Raw genomic sequence first — 27,801 nt, forward strand, 5'->3', positions numbered from 1 at the left:
TTACCACTTATATATGAGACTACTCTCTTTAGATAATTATTCATTTAATAACCTAGAGATTCATCTCCCATGAGGACCCCTTATCAAAAGTTCACGTGTCCTATTAAACCACCTCTATAGGAGGGTATATTGGCCATTATTCCTTATATTGAGTATTCAATTGATTAAGCTACCATATATGAATACCATACCCATAAAGTCATATATATATATTTTTTTATAAATAATTTATTATAATTTATTTGAAACCACAATTCCATTAATGCAAGTTACTCAGAAAACATAAGATATGTTAACTTTCTAAGTTTTATGAGTGAAGGACATTCTCATTATTTGGTGTAACTTCTAAATTTAATACAAGATGGTAGCAAATTTCCATCCGTAACAAGAGGACACACTGTTGCCCTCTCTATTTTCCCCTTAGTTCCTATTTCTATTATTATGTAATTTTTAGTTTTTACATGTTGTCTGAGCAAATTTGATTTAGGTAAGGTTCTCATTTTTTTGTGGTCCTTCAACCTTAAACAACAATAAAATTTGAAGAGGAAGCTTTCAAATTTGAGGTTTTTATAGACACGGGATAATACAACTTCTATTTTTATGGCACCACAACTTGTTTGGTTGGTCATTTATTTGTATGGAATGATGAATTAAATTATGTTGTGGAGGTGGGTTTTGTGAGAGACAAGGCGTTTGTTGTTGAAGGGAAAAGTTTAGAGATGAGTTTTTTGTAATTCGAGAAAAGACAACTTTCAATTTTTTGTAGATTGACTGATTAATAGGGTTAGTTAACAATGATTGGTCATTGGATGTTGATCAATCATATGGAGTGAAGTTTTGGGTTGATCAATCAAACAAAGTGTGATTTTTGTTGGTTGATTTGATAATTTTTCGTTCAATTAATCAATCAATAGCAGGAGGTTGATCAATCATACAATGTAGAGTGATGGCTTCATCTAATTATGTTGTTGTGGTATATAGGAGTTCTCATGGTGATACGTCTTAGGTCCCATGAAGAATAAACATAGAAGGGTGGGTGGGGATTATCTGTTTTCACTCTTTTATAAAGTTGTAATGTGCAATATCAATTTCAATTAAAGATCAAACACAAGTTGCAAATCATACAAAGAAAACACAAAGATTTATAGTGGTTTACAACCTAAACTTAAGTTGCAAATCCACTTCTAAAGTGTTTGCACTTCAAAATTAATTTACTATGTTTAAGAAGTCAAACAACATTTATACCGAATTATCTCAAGTGTCAAATGCAATGTTGCCCGCACAAGGACTTCACCATTCAATTAATCACAATAACAAAATTATAATGCATTTCCTCACATAGATTTACAACAACAGATGACACTTCTAGCCTAGAACTAGAAGGGATTTTCTAGCTATAAACTTGGAACTCTTGCCTAGACCTACAAAGAGATTTTCAGCATAGCTTACCTACACAAGGACTTATAACTCTCAACAATAGACAAAGTTTACCGACCTCTACTCTTAAGGAATTCAACAATCAACTAAGTGGCATAGCTTAGACATGCAAACGACTTATCAACAACTAATCTACAACCACACAAACATCTCTCAATCTAGTTAAGATGAAGGTCGATCTTGCCTACATAAGACTTAGCTTATGCTTGCAAGGGTTACTTGATTGTAATTCAAACTTTTACAAAGGTCCCTCAATCAAGCATATATTATAATACAAGAACAATCAGATAAGCCCAACAAATCTTATTTGCCTCTACTATGTAATAGTACTTCAATAAGTCCTTAATGATTTTTATTTCAAATTTAAAGCTTAAGATGAAATCGGATTGATTTTGAAATTGTTAAAGAACATGTATGGAAAAGTTTTACAAGAATCTCACAACAAGAAATCTCACAAAACCAAAATTAATATGACAGATTCTTAGACGAGTCTCATGGAAGGAGGTTTCACAAAAGAGTCTCAGTTAAAGTTGTTTTATGAACATCAGTCTTCTATTTATGTTTAGTTGTTTAATTGTTATAGGATTTATCTTTTAAGTGCTAGATTGTGGGTGCAATTGAGACAAGGATAGTTTAATTGTAATTAAATTCTATTTGTTTCTTCTATTATAAATAGAGGTTCAATGTACTCAAATTACATCAAGTTAGTGAAATATTTATCTGTTTTAGAAATTCAACATGGTATAGTGGCGGGTTTTGTGAGTGATTCGGTCAATCCCGAAAGATAATGTGATCTTTTTCCGGTTTCTCATCTCCAATAGTTTAGGTTCATATTCTACCTTTTTTTTATTTTTTTTCTTGTCCCAATACCCATTTTCCTTGGTATCTACACCTCAATACTAAAATTTTAATATTAAAATTATATGTTGACATAAACATCATTGATTCTACTTTCCAACACAAAATGAATTTTGGCAATCAGAGTTTTGTACAAAGAGAAATATGTATTTGAAGTAGCAAAGGTCAAACAATAAGAATTTTTTTTGATTTTTTAGGCATTTTATGCCATAAAATACGAGACTTTATATGAAGAATTATGTGTTAAAAGAAATATATGTAAGCATATTTTCTAACCTACCAAACCAATTCTCAATTTGAGTTTTCTAGTAGGAGATATCAATATCGGAAGAGTCAATGGTCATGCTCGCTAAAAAAGAATGAGTACTCAGTTGGGCCAAATTACAGAGTACGACATCTATTAGATTCTTTCTTCCAAAAGAAGTATAATTCATTAAGAATTATTATGCTTTAATAAAAGATATCTAAGTATAGTTTCGGAAGGAATAACTTTCATGTCAATCGGATCTATGTAAGAAGATATTCTCAATTGAATCGGTATGGGTCATGAAACATAATGAAGCAAATGAAGTGGTCATAAAATATTCAAGAATGAAGTTTTTTATGTCGATCTAGGTATCAAAGTAAAAATATTTGAGTTAGTTTCTTTAGAAACAAAATTTTTATTCTAGTTATATGTTGGGAGATATCAATATCATAACTATTGAAGGTTAGTTAAGCCAAAAATCTCTCATTTTCCTATTTTTTCTTCTATTATTTCTCCATGCATTAACATGAATTGAGTTTCATTTTCTCAAGCCTTAGTTTTCTAGGTAAATTTCTCTTCTAATCAAAGAGTTTTGGCCAGACTTAACCATTGCATGATATACTTTTTTAAGGTATGCAATATCCTACTTCGATGTTATTTTCAAGTTTTGTGTTTTTGGTATATGGTTTTGTATCTTTCGTACCGTTAACTCTGAAAAATTCAAATTTATTATTTTCTGTCATTATAATCTCCAAGATTTTTTTTGAATTGTCTCGTATAAGTGTTCCATAGTCACTTCCTTTCGATTAAAGTTGTTTTCCTATAACAAGTATTTTTTATCATCTTGTGTTTTCATCACTTCAGTGCAATGCTTAAACCTACTATCTAAAAAGTATATGTGTGTCCAATATCCAACTCAAGTCAAGTCTTTTATTTTTGACCTAAGAGGTGATTTGTGTTTGAACTATTCATAAAAAGTGAATAGTCGTTTTATTGTGCCCTAAAGCTGGGCGGCCTTTCCACCTTTGAAATTGAGCAAAGTGTGTTTTAAACTATGATTGTTTTGACTAGTGTATGGAGCTTTATCATATGGTTAAGAATGATTTTCTTCTCCCATATTGTGTTTTGTCCAAGTTGGGTCTCTATGTTTTTTTACCCCAACTTGAGGGGGAGAAATACAAGAAGAAGTACAAGAAAGATATATGTTATTCTACTCGTTATGATAATTTTTATGTGATCAAAATATTCAAGAAAGGGGGAGAACAAAAATGAAGTTTTTGCATCTACAAAGAACTTTTTCAAAAAATGAAAATAGAAGACCAAAAATCTTTTTCATTACAAGCTGAAAAGTTATAAACTCTAGCTTGAGGGGGGAATGTTGAAGATCAGATATGGAAGAGTATTACATGACTCTCACAAAAAAAAAAAGTCTTACAAAGCCTGAATTAATATGTGGAGTTTAAGACGAGTCTCTTGGAAGGAGGTCTCACAAATGAGGCTCAATTAAATGTGTGTAGTTATGTTAGTCTTTTATTTATATTTAGTTGTTTAATTATTTTAGGACTTATCTTTTAAGTGTTAAATTGTGGTTGTATCTGTGACAAGGGTGGTTTAATTGTAATTGGATTCTACGTGTTTCCTCTATTATAAATAGAGACTCTTGTATTCAAATTACATCAAAATAGTGAAATATTTTTTTTCAGAAATTCAACAAAAATAGTGGGACACATAAAAAACAACTTTATTCAAATATTGTTTTTATAATTTAATCTCACAAGTAATAATTTAAACTTGCTAACTAATTTGTAAGTGCAATTGACCCAGTTTAGTTATAATTGACTAAGGCCAATCAAAAGATTTCAAAGTAAATGCACGTTGATACTCAAATTTTAAATTTTGTCCACAATTTATTAAAAATGTAAATGCCAATTCAAATCAGTTACAATAGATAATTTGGTCCTAGAGTAAGATATTAATATTTTTAGCAAGGTTAAAACTAAGAAAATAAAGATTTCAAAGTAATAACTTAAAAAAATAATTAGCTCCTTGGAAAGAGGCTTGTCAAATATTTAGATTTAAACACCAAAACTCATTTTCAGAATTAAATTGCTTTAGAGTGGTCATGAGAGCCTTTTCGGTTAAGCATTTGAAATTAGGGGTGAAATCTACTTAAATAAATAAGTTATCAACATTCAAAAATGGAACCATTGAGCTTGGAAAGTCATAATTTGTCATTTTGTAAAACTTGGTGAAATCTCAAGTAAAAATCATAGGAGAATATAAAAAAATTCTTTATGAGTTGCTAACCACATAGTTAAGTCACTTACAGATTTTAAAGACCTTTTTGGTCGAATTGAAGCCTCAAATCTCTTCGCACAACTTTCTATAGAAGATGTCATTCAAATGGTTTTGGTCTAGTGAGATGATCTTCAATAAATACCTTTTTATATTCTTTAGTCCATTCAAATACTAGTCGAATGGGTTTAGCACATGCCTTTTCTCGCTCTTGGGTATTTAACTTCTTTGCCTAGCTATTTTTGTGGTTGCTCAAACAAGCATTGCTAGTGGTTTTATCTCTCAAGTCCATTTGAATTGTTTCTATCCAGTCAAACAATCTTTGTAGGACCCGTTTCTTCTTGTTTTCTCTTCTTGCCTTTGTTGGGCTTGCTGTTAGGTCATCTAGGCTAAGAGACTTCAAAAAAAATTTCCCTCCCTTCACCGTTCGGGCTATTGGTTTCATACCTGTTCGGATGGATAACTTGGTTTTGTTGTTTTGTTGAGCATTCATCTAGGCCTTTCAATTGTTGCTCTAGCAATTACTTCATGAGAGTTTAAAGGGTTGTTTGGATGATCCTTTGTCAATGGAACGATTATGCTACCAAAAATTTCTTTTGGAGATTTTTGTTCTATTAAGACATACTTAATACACATAATTAATATCTAAAGTATTTTTATTATCGAAATTAATTTAATGGAGATCTCCAAACCAATAATTCTAATGATAAAGGAGTTATACATAAGAAAATTGCAAAAGGAAGTCTTAAAATTACAGTCTCATGAAAGTAATTTATCTAAATTTTATGAAATTTATTCTAAATTGTCCAAGACCCAGTGTGGGTAAAAGTGTGATTGAGTATTTTAGTGTGCTCAATTGCTTGTTGCAGGAGTTTCAAGTTTACCATTCACATACTATTGATGTTACACAGTGAAAACAACAAGTTGAGCTTGATGTTCCATGGTTTTTACATGGGTTTGGACTAAAGTATGAGAATATACATGCCCATATATTGTCAAGTGTTCACAATCTCTGATTAACAAATTCCTATGCATGAGTTATTAGGGTTGAGAGTATAATAAACAACGTTGGTGATTCGATGCTTCCATCTTACTCCTAGGACAATTTTGCCTTACTTTTCTCCACTACTAATGCTTGTCAAGAGGCTCTAAAGGATGAGGAGTTAGACATAGAGGTGGTGGTCAATGCAAAGATGGTGGCAGAGGTTGAGGTTGAAAGTAAGTCATATTTTTGTACAATGCTAGAAAAAATTCTTAAGCCAGCTTGGGCTAACAACAATGTGATTGGAGTTCCAAACGATTCTGAAGATGATGGTAGATGCATTGATGAGTTAAGTGGAAAGGGGATCATATTGCATGAGTAGAGTTAGTGCATCAAATCACCCTGGTCTTCTATAAAATACATTGTTTGCTCACTCAAGTAAAACTATTCAGGTCACTCCTACAAGTAATTAGGTCCTTGATTGTGAGGGTTTCATACATATGACAGGTAGCAAGTGTGTGTTTTCTTCTCTTAGTCATTCTTCTTCTATGGGTTTGGTTTCTTGATGGGTCCGAGTCTTGTGTCAAAAGGGAAGGTGCTCTTAAAGTGTCTCCATCTATTTCATTGTATTCAGTGTATTTTATGTTCCTGAGTTTCTTGTAATTTTGTTATCTAGTAAAATAACTTCTCAATTAAATTGTTCTTTGACTTTATTTCCTTCACATTGTGTGTTTTAGGATCTGCAGTCGAAGAAGATGATTGGTGCGGGTTGTGAATGAGGTAGACTAACTATTTGGGTACAAGTTTGGGAACTCTCTAGGTTGCCATAGCTAGTTGTACTTCACTATATGACTAGCATAGTTGATTAGGTCATCCATTTGTACACAAGCTTTATTATATGTTTTCATAATTTTTATTATATTTAAGATTGATTGTAAGTCATTTTAGTTGGGAAAGTATTACAAATCGTCTTATTCTAGTAGAGTTGATAAACGAAGTCTTTCTTCTTTTGATTTGGTACATGTAAATGTATGAGATCTACATTAGATTCCCAATATTTCTGATTTTCATTCTTTTGTTACATTCATTGAAGACTTTAGCGAAGTATTTATAGGTTTATTTGTTGAAATATACATATAAAGTATTTTATGTGTTTGTTAAATTCCACTGAGAAATAAAGATTCATTTTGGTGTTCCTACTTAAGAATTTTGCACTGATAATGGTCTTGAACTTTTGAACTCTCATTTTACTAGTTATTTCTCATGGAGTTGTGCCTCAAATGTTTTACAATTTTACAATTCAACAAAATGGGGTGTTTGAAAGGAAAAATTGATCTATACTTTATGTTGTTTGTACACTTCTATTCCATATAAATGTTCCAAAATTACAATGGGGAGAAATTGTGCTTATTGCATTTTATTTGGTTAATAGGTTACCATCCTTAATATTACTTACTAAGCTTTCGTTTAAAATTGTTAAACCTCATTTGCGTTTGTTTGATCTCCATCCGAGTTCTTTAGATTGTTGGAGCTCCTATTGATAAGTTGTGACTATATGTTGTTAAATTTGTCTATTTGTGGTATTCTAGAACTCTCAAAAAGGTTACAAGTGTTGTGATCCAGTTTCTTAGAAATATTACGCAATTGCGAATATAAAGTTTTTTTAATGTACTCTATACTTTGCTTCCTCTTCTACTACGAGTTTTGAGATTGATTGGTCTACTTTGCCTACATCATGTCCCATTTTTGTGAATGATATTTTTAGTCAGGTAGAGCCATCCTCACAAGCTGATTTGCAGGTGGTTACTACATCAGCTATTCCAACATCTCCCTCTTAACCCATTCTAGCATCGTTACCTTTAGTTATACATCCAATGAGTTATGATCCTATTTATGTTAATCTTGATATTTTTTTGCTTTTTGTGAACCTCCCAAATCCTAACTTGTACTATTATCCTTTATTTGAGTTTGTTACCACTTATTTATAATTTATCTCCTTGGTTTGATGCTTTTGTCTCTTCTTTGTTCTCTATGTCTATTCTTGAGTCTATGAAGAAAGCATTGGTTTATAGCAATGGAAGCATACAATGGATGAAGAGATAGTTGTTGTGGTTTTTCGACTTACTTAGAGGTGGTGTGAGTTACTTGTTCATGGCATGATGGTTGGAAGTAGATGGGTATATTTTATGAAGTAATATGCATGATACTATTTGTAGATACATGATTTAGTTGGTTGCAAAGGGCTTATATACAAACATATGATGTAGATTATTCAGAGACTTTCTCTCTTGTAACTACAAGAAATTTAATTTTAGAAGTAAAAATTCAATGAAGGAAACTCTTAATGAAAATTATAAGAGTTAGATGGTGTGTTTCTATTGCGATAGATTCTGCTAGAAAGTTTCAAGAATTTGTTGCTACAATTTGAAAAGTCTAGCAAGGAAATCCAATTTCACAAATAGAGAATTCAAAATCCCTACCAATGAAATTATATTTCATTGGTAAAAGCTCTAAAACGCCACAGGCGAATTTTACAATTCCCTGGAAAAGGTTCAAATTCTAACAATTAAATGTAGTAATGTATTGTAAAATAAAATAAAAACTAAAACAAATTCTACCAATGATGTGATAGCAATTTATTATTTTTTAAAAATATTTAAAAAAATATAATTTAAAAATCTTGTTGCTGTGAATTTCTTATTTTTGCTTGTAGAACTACTTATTATATTAATAATTTTTATTTTAACATGATTAATAATAATAATAAAAGATATATTAAAAATTCTAAAAAAATTATAAAATGTAAAATAAATAAAGATAATTAAAATACACAAAAGTATAAATAATAATTAATTATAAAAAATAATTTAATTACAAAAATGATACAAATAGAAAACATAAGTGTACAAAATGTTAAAATAAAAATAAATTAAAACATATAAATTTTAAAATTACTCAACAATATGGGGGAGGATATGAAGAATGCTCATTGTAATGCTTTTCTTGAACCCAGTGGCAGCTCATCATCTTTTCAAGATACACAAGGCATACAACTGAGACATTTGGTTGATCATTTGAAGCATCTTAACTTGCTCAACCTAATCATGGAAATTTCCAGGAGACATGAGTACTTTGGCCAAAGCTTCACGTGATTGGATTGGCAATTCCAAGGCATCACAAACACCATTGGTTGTGAATACCTTCTTTAAAAATGTTTGTGGATTATCTCGATACCCATATCTTCAAACATATGCAAAAAAGATTTTACTAGGTCTTGTGGTGCGACTTTGCCTAATGGAAGTTGCAAGCACAAGGTTACCATTGCTAGTGCTTGTGCTAAAAACCACATGCATATAATCCAAAAGTGTGATCTTTTGCCTTTGACATGATTTTATCTATGTCTTGGAATAGTTTTGAATATCTTACTTTGTTGCACATTTTGGATTGCCATGTTTTTCTTATGCAATTGCTTCGTTGACAATCTTCTTCGATGCGTCAAGAATATCCATCCTTCTACATTGTCTCTACTCATAGTTTCAATTAGGCCTTTGGAACTGACTCATGTGAACTTATTTCATTTCTTTAATGGTTCAATGATCATGACTTCAAAGTTTGCCTTTGTGAGACATGCTTTTGAATATCTTACATTGTTGCACATTTTGCATTACCATACTTTTCTAGGATAATTGCTTATTTGGCAACCTTCTTTGGTGTGTCACAAATGTCCATCCTTCTTCATTGTTTCTACTCGTAGTTTCAACAAGCCCTTTGGAACCGACTTGTTTGAACTTACTTCATTTCCTGAAATGGTTCAACGATCATGACTTCAAAGAATCAAACTTTAAAAAATATGATTTAGTTTCCTTTGCCACTACCCTATTCTGGGCTAATATTACTTTCCCGTGAAACTTTTCCAATGTTTTTATAAACATTAGGTTCGAGACAACTAGAGTTTCTTCAATATCAATAATGATGTGACCTTGTGTTGCTAATTCTGGACTTCATCTTTCTATACAAGACACTTTTCCTAGGATGCCTCACTATACAACTAAATTTGACATAGTTGGGGTCATTACTTTTTATAACATTTTCTATTCTCTTTGGCTCTGGAAATTGCACCATTTATTCTCAAGCAACTGTACCGACATCACATGCACATCTGAGTCAGGATAGGGATTGTAACATTGGTATTGTGAGATTCTTCGGCCAAATCCTTCGAGGGAGGTTTCAAATCCTTGTCCATCTTAATGTTTTTTGTAGCATCATTAATGGGATCCTTCCCTTCCCCCTTTTGCTCAATAAAAATTTCCATTTGGTGAACCTTTGTAGCAAGTTCTTTGAAAAAATTTGGGCTTTTTGAATTGGTAAGAAGTAAAACAAGCCTCAGGGCATTCCATCAATGCACATATCAATTTCAATATCGGTCGTTAGATTAGTGCTTTCTTTGCAAATGAGGCTGAAATTTCGCCAATATTAATCACCTTTTCCCTCTTCCATTGATTCATATTAGTGAGCTCAACCAAGGTTGTGATGCAACGTGTACTATAAAATATGCTCAAGAACTCATGCTCCAATTGTTCCCAACTATTGATTGATTCTTGTGGAAGTTCAATTAACCAATTGAATGTATTCCCCTTCAAGGATCATTCAATCACGATGAGGTCTCGATAAAATGGGTGATTGATTCTTGTGTTGGATGAGACCTTTGACTTACGTTTTATAACAAGAGTTGAAAGTTATGGATTAGTAGTAAATTTTAGGTCTCTGAATATATGTCTCAAGTAAATAATATTTGCAATATTTAAAACTACTTGTATAAATGTAATGCCCTCATTTAATAAATGCAATAATAATGAATAAAGCATTCGGGATTTGGACTAAGAGTCTTATAATAGACTTGAGTGAATTTTTATAATTGACTTTACTTAGTTATAACAGTGAGGGACTATGGATTCCTTTAAATTAAAATAAATAAATAAATAAATAAATAAATAAATAAATAAATAAATAAATAAATAAATAAATAAATAAAACCTTAACATTTGGACCCTTGGCATTTGAGGTTAAGCATATGCTTACAAGTGAATGTGTACCCCAACTGCAATGGGGAATTTGGGCCTCAACTGGATAACCAAGAGGGGAAAAATAGTGCGCCATATCTGCATAGAGTCTTGGCCTTAATTGGGTGACCAGGAGAGGAAAAATAGTTGTGCCTCAATTCTAGTAGGGAGTTTGGGCCTCACCTAGTTGTTTGGAGTGGGATTTTATGGATTTTGCTTGGATACTAACAAGATGATGTGGACTTCACTTGGGACGTCAAGTGGGCAATCAAGACCTTAGGCGGGACGTTGACTGAGGGTATGGACTGGCCAATATTATGATTATGGACCTATTAAGTCTATCTCTAAAATTATTGTGCCCCATCTATAATGAGAAGTAAGGACCTTGTTGGGTATTCAACAAGGATGTGTGTATGAGTAGAATAGTTACTATATGAACTCTGGAAATGTTGTGCCTCATCTATATTGAGGAGTAAGGACCTTGTTGGAAAATCAATAGGGATGTGTATGTGTGAGTAGAACAACTACATTGTAAACTTTGGGAATGTTGTTTCTCATCTATAGCGAAGGGTAAAGATCTTGTTGAACAATCAACAAGATTAAGTGTGTGTAAAGGAATACAAGTACTTCAAAAAAATGTTAACTAGGAATAAGGAATGGAATTTGACATAGGTTGTAAACATGGGTATAATAAGCACCCAAGTACAGGGTAATGTGCCTCAAATTACTGAATGTGCACTTGAAGGAGTATTCAGTGAGAATAAAAAAAATCTTACGTTTCACAAGATTTAGAAGAAGGTATATATGCACAATTGAAAAGTTGAGGATGAATTGGGTTCATGTTTATGCTAAATAATCGTCTTGAGATATCTATGCGGGATTGATGTTATAATTAGACAGTACCGATGGTGTTAATGGAATGATACTTGTAGGAGTGTCTATATAGAAATGCCCGATGATTGAAGTATGCAGGAATTCTAAGTTGGGTTAAATGGTTAAATTTTATAGAAGCATGTATATGTTTTAAGTTTGAATATGTGTCAAATTCTATAATGATAAATAATATTTTATTTATGAGATTCCTATTTGTGTTCGAAGTTTTTTGTGACCAGAGTAGGATATATGCGCAATAGCTCAACACATATGTGGACAAATTTTCAAGGGAATAAGAGAGTTGGATAGCTAGTTTCATACACGATAGAAGCACTTAAGAAATCATAAGTAGGAGATTGGGTGGGTGGGTGTAAGAATTTGAGTTTGTTAGATAATTATATGTTTTTAAATTACAATTGGAGAGTTTATAATTGTTGGAAGATTGGCCCAAACCCACACAACCAAGGAAGGCCCACATATCTAAGAATGTTGGAAGATCGGCCTAAACCCATAATACAAAGACCCACATAAAATGGGCCCAAGTCCACACAACCAATGAAGGCCCACATATCTAAGAATATTGGAAGATAGGCTCAAACCCATAAGACATGGACCCACATAAAAGTTTCAGTTTAAATGTGTTTTAGTCATGATAATCTTCTATTTATATTGGGTTATTTAATTATGTTAGGACTTATTTTTCAGTGTTAGAGTTTGGGTGTAATTGGGACAAAGGTAGTTTAATTGTAATTGGACTCTACTACCTTCCTCTATTATAAATAGAGGTTCATGTACTTTAATTATAATCAAGTCAATGAAGTATTTCTCCTTTCCATAAATTCAACATGGTATCAAAGCACGTTCTGTGAGTTGACTCGGTCAACCCACAGAGGTAATGTGATCAGTTTCTAATCTATTATTTCTAGCAGTTTAGGTTAATGTTTATCTTAATTTTATCCCTACACCCATTAGTTGCTTTCTATTTTTCACCTCTATACTGCTATTCTATTTTCGGGAGTTTCTGGTTCATGACCGGCGATAGCGATGATCCCTCTCTCTGAAGCTGCTCTCCCTCTCTGAAGCTTGATGGCATAGGCCATGGTTGCCGCCTGTTCGGACTTGAATGTCCCGAGCCAGATTCTTTGGTGGTTGGCACAAATTTGGGCTCCTATGCATCTTTCATCCTTGGAGAAATCCAGTCACTAATTTTTGTCATCAGAAGGTCGCAACTAGGGGTGATATCGAGCCGAGCCCGAACTTGTCTATGTTCGAGCCGAGCTTGATTTAAATATTTCAAACACGAGCTCGAGCCGAGGCCAACCTCGAGCCTAAAATTTTTATCGAGCTCGAGCTCAATAATTTTAGCCGAGTTCGATCTTCCACCTATATTGAAAACTTTGCATAAAATACATATCAAATAAATTATATATAAAATTATCTATACACTCTGCATAAAATTATTCATAAAAACTGCATAATTATACAAAAAAATTATTCAAAAATAATATTTCATCTATAAAAAAAGGAGCAGTTTTGCATTTCCTCTCTCTACAGTCAAATCCTTGCCATGGTGGGAAGGTCACATGTGGCTGCAGATCAAATGAGGCTATTCAGATCTCGAACTTAATAATTTAGTGTAGTGTACTGTTTATTGAGTATTGTTTAAACTAAGAAACACTGAAACCACCACCTAACATATCTTATGGATCTTATGGTTTCAGCCCTCAAGGCTTCCACAATATATTTCACCCATACATGCTTCCGCTTTTCCCAGTAAGAATTTAATGGCTTAGAAGGACAAACTTACTTCTCTCCTTCATGTCTGCCCCAAACTCACTATGATCTTAATAGTTTAGGTCAGTTTTTACCCCACTTCAACTACCTTCATCCCTATAAAACATTGTATACAATCTCTTTATATTATTAAAAATAATCATGAACTGTTCATAGACATGATAAAATAAGGTTAGGGATCAATGTAATATCAGTAAGAACCGAGCCATACTGCAAGTAAGTCTGGGTAATTCTTTTCTTTTACGAAAAAAACAAATACAAAGCATCAATATTAAAATTGGTGCTCAAAGTGCCAATTGTCATGATTATACCACCTCATTGAACCCTCTTTGCCAGATACGCCTCTCTCCTTTTCCCTAGTCATCCCCCTCCCCGCCCTCGGACGAGCGAATGAACATTCTCTTTTTGTCATTCTAGTTCTTAGAAAAACCAACATTGGAAGTTGCAGATCTTCTTTCTCAGCCTGAAAAGGAAAAGAAACAAGGGTGTGAGAACTTTGAAATTTTGATCGATACCCTTATTTTTATTCTTGCTTGCTTGTGATTGCGGTTATTTCTTTCTTCTTGAGGGTCTTTTCTTGATAAATGTGATTATTGTGATATGAGGGTCGTGAGGATCATCGTTGCTTGCGCGATTTGTTGATTTGTGTGGGAATCGTCAAGATTTTGGATGGTCTGGTTTTGTTTAGGTTTTCGCCATGGTTGACATCGTGAAACAGATCTTGACGAACCCATCTAGTTGGCGGACCAGGTGACCAAAGGGGCACATGATATCTCCAATTTTAAGGCGGAGTGTGTCGAGGTCAAAGACAAGACAGAGAAGCTGGCGACGTTGGTCCGGTAGGCAGCCCACGCTGGGTCTGACCTTTACGAGCGACCCTTAGCACTGGATCATCGATGAGACGGAGTAGGGTTTGGACAAGGCGCTCACCCTAGTTTTCAAATGCTGCACCAATAGCATCATGAAACGACTCTTCACCATCATCTCCACTGCTCAGTTCAAGAAGGTTACTGCCCAGTTGGGGAATTCCATCAGGGAGTAGCGAAGGTAGTGGCTACCAAGACAACGCTGGGGTAAGGGAGTCTGCTACGAAGGTGGTCTGCGAGCAGTTGTCGACGGTGCTGGAGGCGGCCACAACAACAGACGGGAGAGGCTCAGCGGTGATAAGGATCAGCAACAACAGATGAGGGGAGGAAGAAATCGAAGGAAAAATCAAAGTTGAACTCGAAGATGACTCTCGCTCCTGGAACCTGCCTCCCGGTCCTGAGCTCGAGCCCTCATTAAGTTAATGAGCTGGCTCGTGAACTTTTGAACCGAACCATGGTTCGATCGAGCTTTACTCATTAACTCAAACGAGCCTTATCTGGATCTGGAATTCGGTTCGAGATCCAGATAAATTGAATTGAACCGAGCCGAAACCGAGTCAAGCTCGAGCTGCTTGCGATCTAGCTATTCGATGCCATCCCTAGTTGTAGCCTCTGCTCCGCTAAATTATCATCAACATTCATCTTCCGTTACTGATCCTTTGCTGTCAACCAGAGGTACCTTCCGTCTATTCTCTCGAAAAACATGTTGTTGATATTCTGGTTCTGTCTCATCGTCGTTGGGTTGCCGTTTTGGGAGGACGAAAGACAACATTCAAAAGCCATCAGAATCGTCTTCCTAGACTCGCGCTGTTACTGGCACTAGCCTCGCTAACAAAATTTTTCTAAGCACGTCTGGTATTACTCTCTGCTTCACTGGTTGTCAATCTGGGATCATATATTTGTTTCAGAAGTTATCTAACGAGTTGTTGTTTCTGTCTTGGTATCATTTCGAAATTATTTTGTTCGATTATTTCCTCTGCCGGATTTATCTCTGTTCTCGAACCAACGAATTATCTCTACTCTCATCAAACCATTTACTTTTGGAAGTGTTGATCTGGTTGGAAGTTTTATCTTTGGACGTTATCTTCGAAAAATATACGTGACATCCAGCAAGTTATACATCCATCCGAAGCATGCAATCATCTCAAAAAATATTTCGGAAACTTACTGCTATTGCTGCTTCTCCTGGATTTTTCTACGATCTTCGAAAATATGCATAGATCATTCGGCTGGAACATTTATCCTTTGCTGGCATTTTTTTCTTCTCTGGTGTCGCCTCTCTGGTTTGTTGCTGTCCTGTTGTTCAGGAGTTGGTTCCACAGCGAAGACGACCCACCGTTACCCAAGAAGACTTTGATAAAATTTTCCTAAGTTAGGAAAAATTAAATCTTGGTTCTATGTCTTGTGCCAGCCCACATCTGTTCTGACCAACCCAGACCGAGTCGAGTTCCTAGCAAACCAGCGATCACTTGATATTTCAAATTCCATTGAGTTAACTTGGGCCACTCGGTCTGGGTCAACTCAGTGAGTCAACTCATACATGACCCACTTATTTGTTGCCTCGACATATGTGTCCTGGACAAAAGTTTATACATATTTCTGCTGCGACTCGACTCTATTGGTCTACTATTTGACTCAACGCGATTCGATACTTTTTCTCTGGCTGGATTATTATTTTGAAGTATTGACAACTTATTCCTTGGTCAGCATATTATTTGGTATAGATACTTGCATTGGATTATTTCATGGGTTATTTTACAAGGATTTTATTATTTTGGTTTGTGTTATATGGGCCCAGGTTATTTTTCAGCAGATACTATTGTGTCTCGCCTCAATATCTTTTCTCATGCTATCCTTTATTTGACTCTCACATGTTTATTTAGGCCAACCTTTTGAGTGTTGCTTCGGTTCGGAGTTTAAGTCCATCACGTATACATATGGGTATTTTTAATTCCATTGAGACTTATATATATATATATACCCATGAGTCTTTTATCGCCATCTTGTGAATGACAGCCATTACCCACTTATCATCCATTTCTAACTGTGAGAGTCGGTGCCCGGGTTGGGACACCGTGATGGAGGGGATTATCACTACATCTATGTTTTACCCTCCTTAATTGACATTTATTACTCCTACCACTTGAGACTCGTTGTCATGTGGAGGGACATAGTAATGGAGGAATTTTAGTACACTTCTGAGTACTGCGTATAGACAATGTCATATGGCTTAAAGTGATTTTACTCTCACTTAACTTATGTTAGTTGGGCCTCATGGAAGAAACCACTAGCGTGAGGGAGGAGTGTTGGAAGATATGGATGACTACCATTTTATACAACAAGATCCTATACATCATTTGCAGCAAGCTGGAGGTTTATGATGTTCTCTTACCCCCAACTAGAGGGGGAGTGTTGGAATATGAGCCCAAACCCACACGACCAAGGAATACCCACATATTTAAGAATGATGGAAGATAGGCCCAAGCCCACACGACCAAAGAAGACCCACATATCTAAGAATGTTGGAAGATAGGCCCAAGCCTATAAGATATGGACCCACATAAGATGGGCCCAAACCCACACGATTAAGAAAGGCCACATATCTAATAATATTGGAAGATGGGCCCAAACCCATAAGATATGGACCCATAGGAGAGTTTCAGTTTAGATTAGTTTTTGTTATGATAGTCTTCTATTTATATTGGGTTATTCAATTATGTTAGGACTTATCTTTAAGTGTTAGAGTTTGAGTGTAATTGGGACAAAGGTCGTTTAATTGTAATTGGACTCTATTACATTCCTCTATTATAAATAGAAGTTCATGTACTCTAATTATAATCAAGTCAATGAAGTATTTTTCTTTTCCGTAAATTCAACAGTAACTAGGATATCCGGAACATGTACAATTATGTTACGTAAAATAAAGAGTTTAACATTAGGGATATTTCTTTGACAGTATGATAATATGGTAGGTATCAGAATGTTAAAATGTTGTAAGTAAAAAAAAAAATACCACCTTAAAGAAGAAGCATTATGTCCAATGTTCTATGAGTTAGAATTGTGACAAGTTCCTATTGATTAACATAATTTAAGTTGGATGGGGGATTGTAATCCAGAGTAAGATCCCTGCACACAATAGCATTTGCTTTTTTCTCCTTCCCTTTCACAATTATTGAAACTTCAACCAAGTCTTAATTATTTTTACGCCAAAAATTAGAAATTGTTCTTTATTTTGATTTTTGGTTTCTTTGGTCCTCGACCACACCTGTCGCTTCACCATTTTCCATTCATAAACATGCATTGGATATGAGCCTTCTCTTTATTCACGCCTTTTATTCGTCGAGTATTTTATTTCGCCGTAATTATTATTTTCGTCAACCAACCTAAGAAATCTGTTGGATGCTGCAAGGCAGACCAGTCTCCACTTTCCAAGATGCTTCAAGAAAAGTTACTGAAATGGACTCTCCAGTCTTGATCCAATTCTGAGTTCTGATCCTACCAGAAAGGCGCAGACTTGCCTGAAAACCCAACATGGGTTGCTTATTTTCAGGCCTCAATGCTCTCTATGACGCCTTTAATGGAGCCGGGGGCGTTTGGTTGGATTAATGTGAACCGTTTTAGAATCGTGAGGCAGCTTGGTGAAGGTGGATTTGCTTATGTTTATCTGGAAAGCTTTGCTTCTTCTGGTGGTACCGGAAAGAAATTCAAGGATCCATCTCATGTGTCGGGTTGGTCATTTCTTGAAGCTTGTATGATTTCGTTTTCTTTTCTTTTTTAACAAGAGTGAAGAATGCGATTTTGGTACAATTTGTTAGTAGATGTTGTAGTGGTTCGATATTAATTTATTCTCTCGTATTTTTCATCTTCTTTTTGTCTTTTAATATGGAGAATACATCTGTAGTTGATATTTAATCCGTTAATGGCGGCTGTAATATTCTTACTATTCTTCTCATAATCATTGCAGTCTATGTGAATTGTGATTTTTCTTCCCGTGTGTGAATTCCGAGACTCCGAGCACTGGTTCAGCCCGCCGAGTCGTAGCTTTCGCATTCAATAGAAGAAAACAGAATCCAAGGATCCAACGTAAACTGTCCTTCTGCGGTCTCACCACTCGATCCGTCACCAGTACTGTTCCTGTGCCGTCGGGATTGAAAAACAGGCATTGTTCCCCCTGTCTCTCTCCCCCATGGAGCATTCGGCGTTCGCGTCTTCTTATTCTTCTTCCGTTCCAGCTCGTGAAAGGAAAAGCGGAACCAGGTTTCAGAAAGCGCAGAAACGGCGGGACCCAAGGAGGAAAACGGTGGAGATCGGGCTGGACGTCCGCATCAACGTGCGTGTCTGCTGGGAAGTATCATCGTATGGTACGTGTCCGTTTCGTACCCGTCTTTGTTTTAGAGGATTGAAGCTCGTTAAGGAGCAGCTGCACCAGAACATTTCTGTAATAACGTGTTCACTGGGTGTTTCCTTATCTCATCTGAATAACTGAACGTGTTTACTTGATCTTTCCTTGTGTCTGCTCTGATAAACTGAACGTGTTTACTAGATCTTTCCTTGTGTCTGCTCTGATAAACTGAACGTGTTTAGTGGAGTATTCGTCGTCTAATCTATTTGTGCTGTTTCTGGCATTCTCCTGATCGTTCTGAAGTGTTTGGTGATCTTTGTTTGTGGAGAGTTGAGATGACTTGAGGGATTTTTTACAGGTGTGATTGATTCCAGGACGGGAAGTTGGTCGGCGGTGGCGGCTTGGAGATAGCAAGGAATAGAGGAGATCCGCGGGGCAGGGAGGGGAGAGATCAGGTAAGATTTGAAATTTTCTGAACGGGATTTGATATGGATTATGCTTTTTCAGATGAGATGAGATGTGGCGCATTAATGCGACCCTTCTCTCTCTCGTCTTGTCACTTTCTCAGCAACATTTCTTACTGATTGACTCTCTTCCATCACGTCAGGACACGTGTCGTCTCCCTCTCGGTCCCACTAACACGTGCGTTCCGTCACCGTCACGTGATACTGCTATGCTTTGCCTTCTGTCTCCCCCGGGCCTGGCTTGGCTCTGCCTGCAGCCTTTTTTTATTGTTTTTTCCTCCTCTGCTCCTTCCCGATTGGTTGCAAACAACTCTCTGCTCTGCTCTGCTCTGCTCTGCTCTGCTCTCTGAGTGTTCCATTTTTGAACTAGGCAGTTTTTACCTCAGTCTTGGAACAACCAAGAAAAGTGGAAAGGAAAACTGGGAGAGTGAGGCAGGGGAAAGAGATGGAAAACGGGGGTGATTATTGGGACTTTACTGCTTTCAACACGCCGGCGTCGTTCAACGAGATGATGTACCAGGGGAGTAGTAATGTGCAGCACCACATTCTTGCCGCCGCCGCTGGGGGTAACAATTACGTTCCGACGGTGGACCCCCACTTGACGTTAGGGAAGCGTCACTACTTTGAGGACGGAGGAGAGAAGCACTTGGGCGGGTTTCCTTTGGTGAAGAGAGGTAGAGGTTATGGCGTGCAGTCGTCGTCGTCGTCTCCGGCGGCCATGGGGTCGGTACCGAGATGCCAGGTGGAAGGTTGCAATGTGGCGCTACTGACTGCCAAGGAGTACCACCGAAGGCACAAAGTGTGTGAAATGCATTCGAAGGCTCCTAAAGTAGTGGTGCTCGGGATCGAGCAGCGGTTCTGTCAGCAATGCAGCAGGTAAGTTGAGCTAGCTACTGCAACCTCTCTTCGACAATTCTCATGGTGTTGTTAACTACTGCAACCTCTCTTCGACAATTCTCATGGTGTTGTTTCTACTAGTCTACCCTCAGCCCACTCTCTTCTGAATGAACTATTCAATATTCCACAGCCGATGGAGAAGACTTGTACTTTGTCTTGTCTTCGTACCTTACCTTTCTTGGTCTTTACCCTCTCTTTCTTGTTTAGCCCTCATGTCTCAAGAAGGGAACTCTTAGCTTTTACTCTCAAAACTTCAAAGATATTCCCTTAGCATGAAGCTGCTAGTCTGAGAATTCTCACTACTCGGTCGGAATTTCAGGTTCCACGTCGTTTCCGAGTTCGACGACTCGAAGAGAAGTTGTAGACGGAGGTTAGCAGGGCACAATGAGCGGAGGAGAAAGAGCTCTCACGACGCGATGGCTAGAAATCCCTCTACAGGTAATTCTCTACATTCTCTCTTGTATCGCCTGCTATTTTTATCGTTCTCCCTCAGAACTTTCGTTCTTTGCTGCTTGATTGTACGAGAAATTCAGCCCATCCCTTTAAGTGTAGGTATTCACTCTAAGAGTTCGTACGAGTTTTAGCTAATCACTGTAATTAATGATAATAAGTCTAATAAAAAAGGAGTTACTCCCAATAATAGTGTTAAGAAATCGTCCCACTTAGATTAATGAGAACAAATATGTTGATTTTATTAATTAAGAAAGAGGTTTCTTAATATGGCTAGTCATTTTGGGACAGATCTTACCCACTTCAGATGTCCATAGCCCTAATTTGGGTAAGTGGACCGTTACCTTGGGTGTAAGCAAAAACCAAAACCTAGTTCACAAAGTTTAAACTGTCATTTACCAAATTAAGCAAAAATACAAATAAAGATATCCAATTAGGGTTGAGAATTGTGTGTATGTATACGTGGTAATACCTCATAAACTGGACCTTTTCAATTTCTTGAGGGTCTGTTTGGAACCCCATGGAAAAGAAAATAAAAGGAAATGAAATTTTTTCCAATTCATTAACTATTTTTTGGAATAATAATAATGGTCAAATTCTTATTTTCTTTTCTAGGAGTTCCAAACTATTCCAAGGGATTTAAGAGTCGGACATATCTGGTGGTTGAAAAATTACGACGAAATTTACAATTGAGCTTGCTTACGAGGCCAGATGACTGCCTGTGTACTAGTTCAGCTTGGATGCAAAATTACCATCTTTCTCATGTATATTTGTTTGCTAATATGCGATCAAATTTAATCAGATATGCTAAATTAGTCGACTTTCACCCGGGGCTTACGTGTTCATGGTTTGTATTTTATAAAACATTTAAATGTGTGCACCTATAATTTTTGTGTCATTTATATTGAAATGATTTTTTGGTAGTGGATAGTGGTCCTTTTGTATATCATGGTGGTTGGGGGCAACTCTTCTCCTCCAAAACAAAGAAGATGGATTTGAAGTGGAAACAATCAAGCAAAGAGGAACAATTAGGAAAGAATATGACTTGCCCCTTGACATAATTGACTTTCCCTTTCACTTCTGCTTTATATTTTTTTCTGGTTTTTGCCACTTTTAAGCCAACAGTAGCTGACTTGGTTTGTTCAACTGGTATTAGGTAGTTCAAAGTTCAAGCCTCTCAACTAACACAAACTGTAATTGAAACAGTAAAAAGAGTAGGTCTAACAAATAAAACTCTTTCTTCTTCCTTATCACATGCTAGTTGCTATCTTTTCCTAGTTTTTTCTTAATCAGAGCTCAACAATTTTATTTGGTGGCTTAGTCATGACAAATATATATGTCAAGGCTGTGAATTTTGAAAAGCGCATGAACATATCTAATAAGAAACAACAGCAAAGTTCGTGGAGATATCGATTGAAATTTGTTCGTAGCTGGAGGAAATTTGTGGGTAATCACTCCAGTTAAACTTTTCTTGAGCATATACAGCTTCATCATCATCTTGAAGTTGAACTAGGTTAGGTTTTCTCAAAGCCATAGTATTTCCTATTCATGATGGTTAATCAACTAGCCAGTGCAGGTTGAAATTTTTAGTGGGTGGTATCTATAATTGTTTAGTAAGTTCATTACCAGCATTGGTGGACTTGTTTACTTCAAATTAGTGAACTGGACTCATTGATAACAGCTTGTGTAACTGCAATTAGATTGATCGGTTTGGCTCTCGATTTTGTTTAATTAAGCAATAATAGTAGAGATATGAATCATGTAATTAGGGTTTGGAGCTAGTCTATGATATGTAAATTACTGGCATTTGGTTTTGGAGCTGGTCCAAGTGTGGAGTTTGTGATTGATTCTTCATGTTTGTCATAGATGCTGCCTATCATTTCAAAAATCAAAACAGTGTTTTAGCAAGTATCATCACAAATGATACATACTGATACATACTGGAGTATTGAAAAAACAATGGTTAGCTTTTAATACTAACGTTAATGGTAACTTTTAAAGGCTTTTTGGCTTTGAATGTAAAAGAGTTTAAGCGTTGGGTGTGGATGGTGCTTTGTGGTTTATTAGTATCTGCAATCAAGTAATCAAGTAGCTGGACTCTTATCTGATTGAAGAATTCTCTCTTCTTGTTTGTAAATTTTAGAAGCAAACTTTAGTTTCAGATGCAGTGGTAATGCAATCACTCCCTTGTTCTCTTTTCTGGCAGATAACAAACTACCGGGTGGCAGATTTCCTTGTATATCCTCGACGTCTGGTCTTGCTCTCTCTCTTCTGTCATCCATGGTCTCTTCACCATCTTGGGTATCTTCATCAGATCTCTCTTCCCGTTCCAGAGCTGCTCTCAGAGAACTAATTGCTGAGAACCGTGCTGCTATTCTTGCACGCCAGCTCTTTTCAGAACGCAGCTGGCCCCATTTAGTGGATGAAGCAGGAGCTGCCCATGCCTTCATGACACATGATGGGCACAACCAGCACCACCAGATGCCGGCAGTTTCAGGCTGGTCTCCGTTTCACGAATCAACATTGCACGTCACTCTGGACTTGATGCAGGCCCCAAGCCCGTCTTTTGGAGTACACCCAGGCCGGAACAAATCTGAGGACGAGGTGTGTTGTGAACTATGGAAGTCATTGACGGGAACTCATGTGGTTTGATTTTTTTTTTAGTTCAAATATCGCTACGTTGTCTGATTCATTTCCTTAATTTCCTGACCCAAAAATGGATTGTATACAATTCTGTATTATATCTGGGCACTAATAATGGAAATTATGGATTCGTTCGTCGAGGCTGATTGCCTAGTTTGCTGAGCAGAAAGATTTAATTTTTTTGTTATTTTGATACTAAAAAAAAACTTACTAGCTTTAGATTAATTCATCTTCTAAGGATGAAAATACTAAACAACACCTCTCCTTCCCTCCCCAACAATTCAATGCAAATCTAACTTAATTAATGGAGTCAGACTGGCTTAAGTTGGGTCGAGTTGGAAGAGTGTAAGGAGGGAAGAATGGAAAAAAGGGGGTTAGGGAAGGAGGGACCGACTCATCTTGGTCGCAATTTGATTCCTCGAATCAAAACCCATGGATAGAACGCGGAAGTTCTTCTGTGTTTTACGAGCAAAAATCGACGGCCAGAGGGCGGAGACACGTCGACGACGAGAGAACCAGAGAACGTATTTATTTGTTTCTTGGGTGAATATGAAGGAGGATGCAACATCATTTTCGCCGAAGATTTGGAGAGTATCCGGAATCGCTTCACCCACTCATTTCCGTCCCACCAGTCACTCCCACTAGGACCGAAATACATTTCACGTGCCACTCCAGCCCTAAAGCGCCTCCCACCATACAATGCTGGTCCACCTCCATCTTGTCTAATCGAGATCCTACGTGGATGGTTCACATCACCCATCTCTAATATTTTAAACGAATTAGGCCCACCGTGGCCTTTAAAGTGTGTTAAGGGCGGCGACTAGGGGTGGCATCGAGCCGAGCCGAGCCTGAACCTGCTTATATTCGAGTCGAGTTTGATTTAAATATTTCGAGCCGAGCCTCGTCTCGAGCCTAAAATTGTTATCGAGCTCGAGCCCAACGAGTTCGAGCCGAGCTTTGAGCCGAGCTCGAGCCTCAATATACATTTCAAACTTTTCAAAAAATATATATCGAATAAAATGTATATAAAATTATGCATACATTTTATATAAAATTGGGCATGACCTCTACATAAAATTGGGCATAACTTATATATATAATATGTGTATAAGATTGGGCATAACCTCTACTTAAAATTGAGCATAATCTATATATATAATACTTGTATAAAATTCGGCATGACCTTTACTTAAAATTGGGCATAATCAATATACATAATACCTGCATAAACACTCCATAAACACTCCATAAAATTGTTTATATATTCCATAAACACTTCATGAAATTGTTTATACACTCCATAAAATAATCTAAACACTCCATACACTGCATAACATTATAAATAAACTCCATACAATAATCAAACACAACAAAATTAAATAAAATATTACTATCAATTTACAATCACCCAAATAAAAACTATAAATTCTTTAAATAAAATCGTATTACTATTACATACTTACTAGAAAATTACAAGAAATATTTTAAATTTTTCTTAGGAAAATTAAATGGACCTCTTATTGCCTTTTCTAAGGAAATAAATAAAAATTAATAATTAATCTAATATATTATTATACTTATCGATAAAATTTTAATCACATAAAATGTCAAACACAAAATTACTATGAAAATTGCCTCATGCTCAAAGTATTATATCATCAACTATCAAATACTTATTCAAAATTTTTCTATATGGTTTTCTAAACCATCTTGGCAAGAAAATCTTACTTGAAAAATTATAGGATTTTTTAAAAAGAATTTATAATTAGAAAAATATTTTGAAAAAATACGAGGCACTAATGGTCGCTATAATTCTATTAAAAATATTTTTTCAACATTTATTGAAAAAACTAGTCTCTGGAAACGTATTTCTACTGAAATATCTTTTCAATTTATTTAAGAGCCATGGGGAAGGGACAAAGAGTTTTTTTTTTCCTTGTTTATGATCTCGCACGTAGGGGTGGCTTTGAATAAATTATATATAAAATTATGCATACATTTTTAAAAAATATAATGATAGGGGAGGTTCAGGATTGAATTTCAATAATGGATTAAAATGCACCAATATTAATATTTTTTTACTCCAATTGTTGTCTAGCTTGTTTTGTAATTTTTGAATTTGGCCATAATTTATTATGGCCTCCTTAGTGCCCCTAGATAAAAATTTATATTCTAGGAAAAACTAAAAATATTTTTCCTATGATACATATTTCCAAAAAAACCTTTAAATAAAATCTTATTACTATAAGTGACTTATTAGAAAATTATAGGAAATATTTTAAAATTTTCTTAGGAAAGTTAAATGGACCTTTTATTGTCTCTTCTAGGGAAATAAATAAAAATTAATAATCAATCTAATATATTATTATACTTATCGATAAATTTTTAATTAAATAAAATATCAAACACAAAATTGCAATGAAAATTATTTCATGCTAAAAGTATTACAGCATCAACTGTTAAATACTTATTCAAAAATTTTCTATACAGTTTTCTACCCCATCTTGGTACAAAAAATCTTACTTTGAAAATTATATGATTTTTAATAAAAAATTTCAATTAGAAAAGTGTTTAAAAAAACATGAGACACTAATAGTTTATAGAAAATTATTTCTATAAAATTTATTTTTAATTTTTTCCAGAGGATTTTTATTTTTTTTTATTTTATGATCGCACGTGCGAGATCATCTTCTCGCGAGGAAGGGGGAGATTATTTCTCCCCTGTTCTGGTTTTCCGCCGAGACGACCCTGAGGGAAGGGGCTTATGGTGTCGGGGAGGATTTATCGTCGGAGATGACGGCCACGACGGAGTCGGCGGCGACGGAAACAGAGGCGACGGCGAGGAGAGGAAGAAATCGAACGGACGGACACAGAGGCGGCCGACGAGCAGCTGCGACGGCGGTATAGACGCCGGAGAACAGCTACGACGGCGGTAGAGGCGGCGACAACAACCGATGGGAGGGGTCGGCGGTGACGAGGGGGGAGGAAAAAATTTTCCCCCCCTCGCTCTCCCTCCTGCTCCCGCTCCCCCGCTCGCTCGTGATCCCGTACCGATTCATGCCGATCCGACTCATTTCGAGCCGGCTCGCGAGCCAACGAACCGAACCTAGCTTCGGTCGAGCTCGGCTCGTTAAGGTAAACGAACCGATTTCGGTATTCGAGCTCGGCTGGAGCTCGATGACAAATCGAACCGAGCCGATACAGAGCCGAACCGGCTCGGCTCACGAACCGGCTCGGCTCGAAGCCACCCCTAGCGGCGACAGAGCTTTCTTTCATCAAATGCGTCCAGGGCCACCGTGGTCCATCCTAGCTGAGGCAGGAAATCCACGAAGCGCCATATTCAGAATTGGTGGGGATAATCCTCTCCAATCAATGCTAAGATATGGTAATTTTCACACATGCCAATATGGCAACCCAAAGCGTGCCGTGGCATTAACTTCTAAAAGCAAAAGTTCAAAAGTAAATGAGAGCGAATTTCAAAAATCAATGAGAACATATCCCACAGTTATTTCAGAATCGATCTCTGCTAACAGAACAGATGGAATGACTTTTACCTTCAAACTTTGCCATCCAAATCAGTGATGGAGCATAACGGCACTTCAGTTATGGAAACTGCTGCAAGGAAAGTGAGCCTGACACAGACCCTCGATGTAAAAGCTTGCCATCGCAGGTCCAATAATGGGGATCGGAGTTTGTATCTTTATGCTTCGTGCACTACTCGAAAACGGAAAAAAGAAAAAGAGAGAGTTAAAAGTGGATCTTGGGGACGAACAACAGAAACAGAAAATCTAGCTTTTTCAGCTCCACTCCCGCCAGACTCCCAGAAACGACGATTCTTTTCAATTACGAAGTGATGAATCACCTAAGGGAGGGTTAGTGCACATGACACAGGACATGATATTTAAGCGCATTAAGCAGTTCATGTCCTGATGTCGTTAGGGGGCGCCAAAATTCATGTCATGGACATGAATATACATGAACCAAGAGTTCATGTGTAAAGAGTAACGGGCGGAAAGTGCTTTCCGCCCGATTTTGAGAATCATCCACTTGATTCTCTTGCGCGGGCTCTCTCTGGCTCGACCGTCTCTATTTGTTTTTTCATTTCGATCGTTTCATTCCCGCACACAGCGACTCTCGTTCCCGCAGCCCTCTGTCGTCTCCGTGAAGCCCAAGCTCTCTGCTCGTTCTCTCGTCTCTCTCCGGTCTCCCTCTCTTCGGTTTTCCCGTAGCCCTCTCTCGTCTCCGTTCCCGCAGCCCTCTCTCGTCTCCATTCCCGCAGCCCTCTCTCATTCTCTGCTCCCTCTCTCATTTCCGCAGCCCTCTCTCATTCCCGCAGAGCACGGGAGGTCGAGCATTTACAGAGCTTCTCGGCCTCCCTCTCTTCTCCCTCTCGGCGTACCGTCAGAGCGCCGCCTCTGTCGGCATTGCCCGCCGCCGTCGTCGATCGTTGCCTTTGCCTAGCCGTCCCCGTCGCCATCGCCCCACTGGCTCGCTGCTGAGGAAGACGAAGAAGTTTAATTTTTCCTAAGTTAGGAAAAATTAAACTATCTTCATAAAAATTATTAATTTATAATTTTTATTTATAAAATAATT

At 36.6% G+C, this 27,801-nt stretch overlaps 1 protein-coding gene across 1 annotated transcript; it reads left to right on the forward strand.

Annotated features, from left to right (window-relative positions):
* The first annotated feature begins 17,989 nt into the window (after window positions 1-17,989).
* Window positions 17,990-23,266, forward strand: LOC137947594 (squamosa promoter-binding-like protein 8). The gene is made up of 6 exons (XM_068793402.1): window positions 17,990-18,140; window positions 18,645-18,850; window positions 19,129-19,209; window positions 19,589-20,094; window positions 20,435-20,553; window positions 22,772-23,266. Exons 1-6 carry the CDS (start codon window positions 17,990-17,992, stop codon window positions 23,215-23,217), a joined length of 1,509 nt encoding a protein of 502 aa, XP_068649503.1. The 3' UTR covers window positions 23,218-23,266.
* Window positions 23,267-27,801: the final 4,535 nt, after the last annotated feature.

The sequence above is a fragment of the Aristolochia californica genome, unplaced genomic scaffold, assembly GCF_029961685.1.
Source record: "Aristolochia californica isolate CCGP_79_NKW_82.1479 unplaced genomic scaffold, dmAriCali1.0.hap1 SCAF_13, whole genome shotgun sequence".
NCBI lineage: Eukaryota > Viridiplantae > Streptophyta > Magnoliopsida > Piperales > Aristolochiaceae > Aristolochia > Aristolochia californica.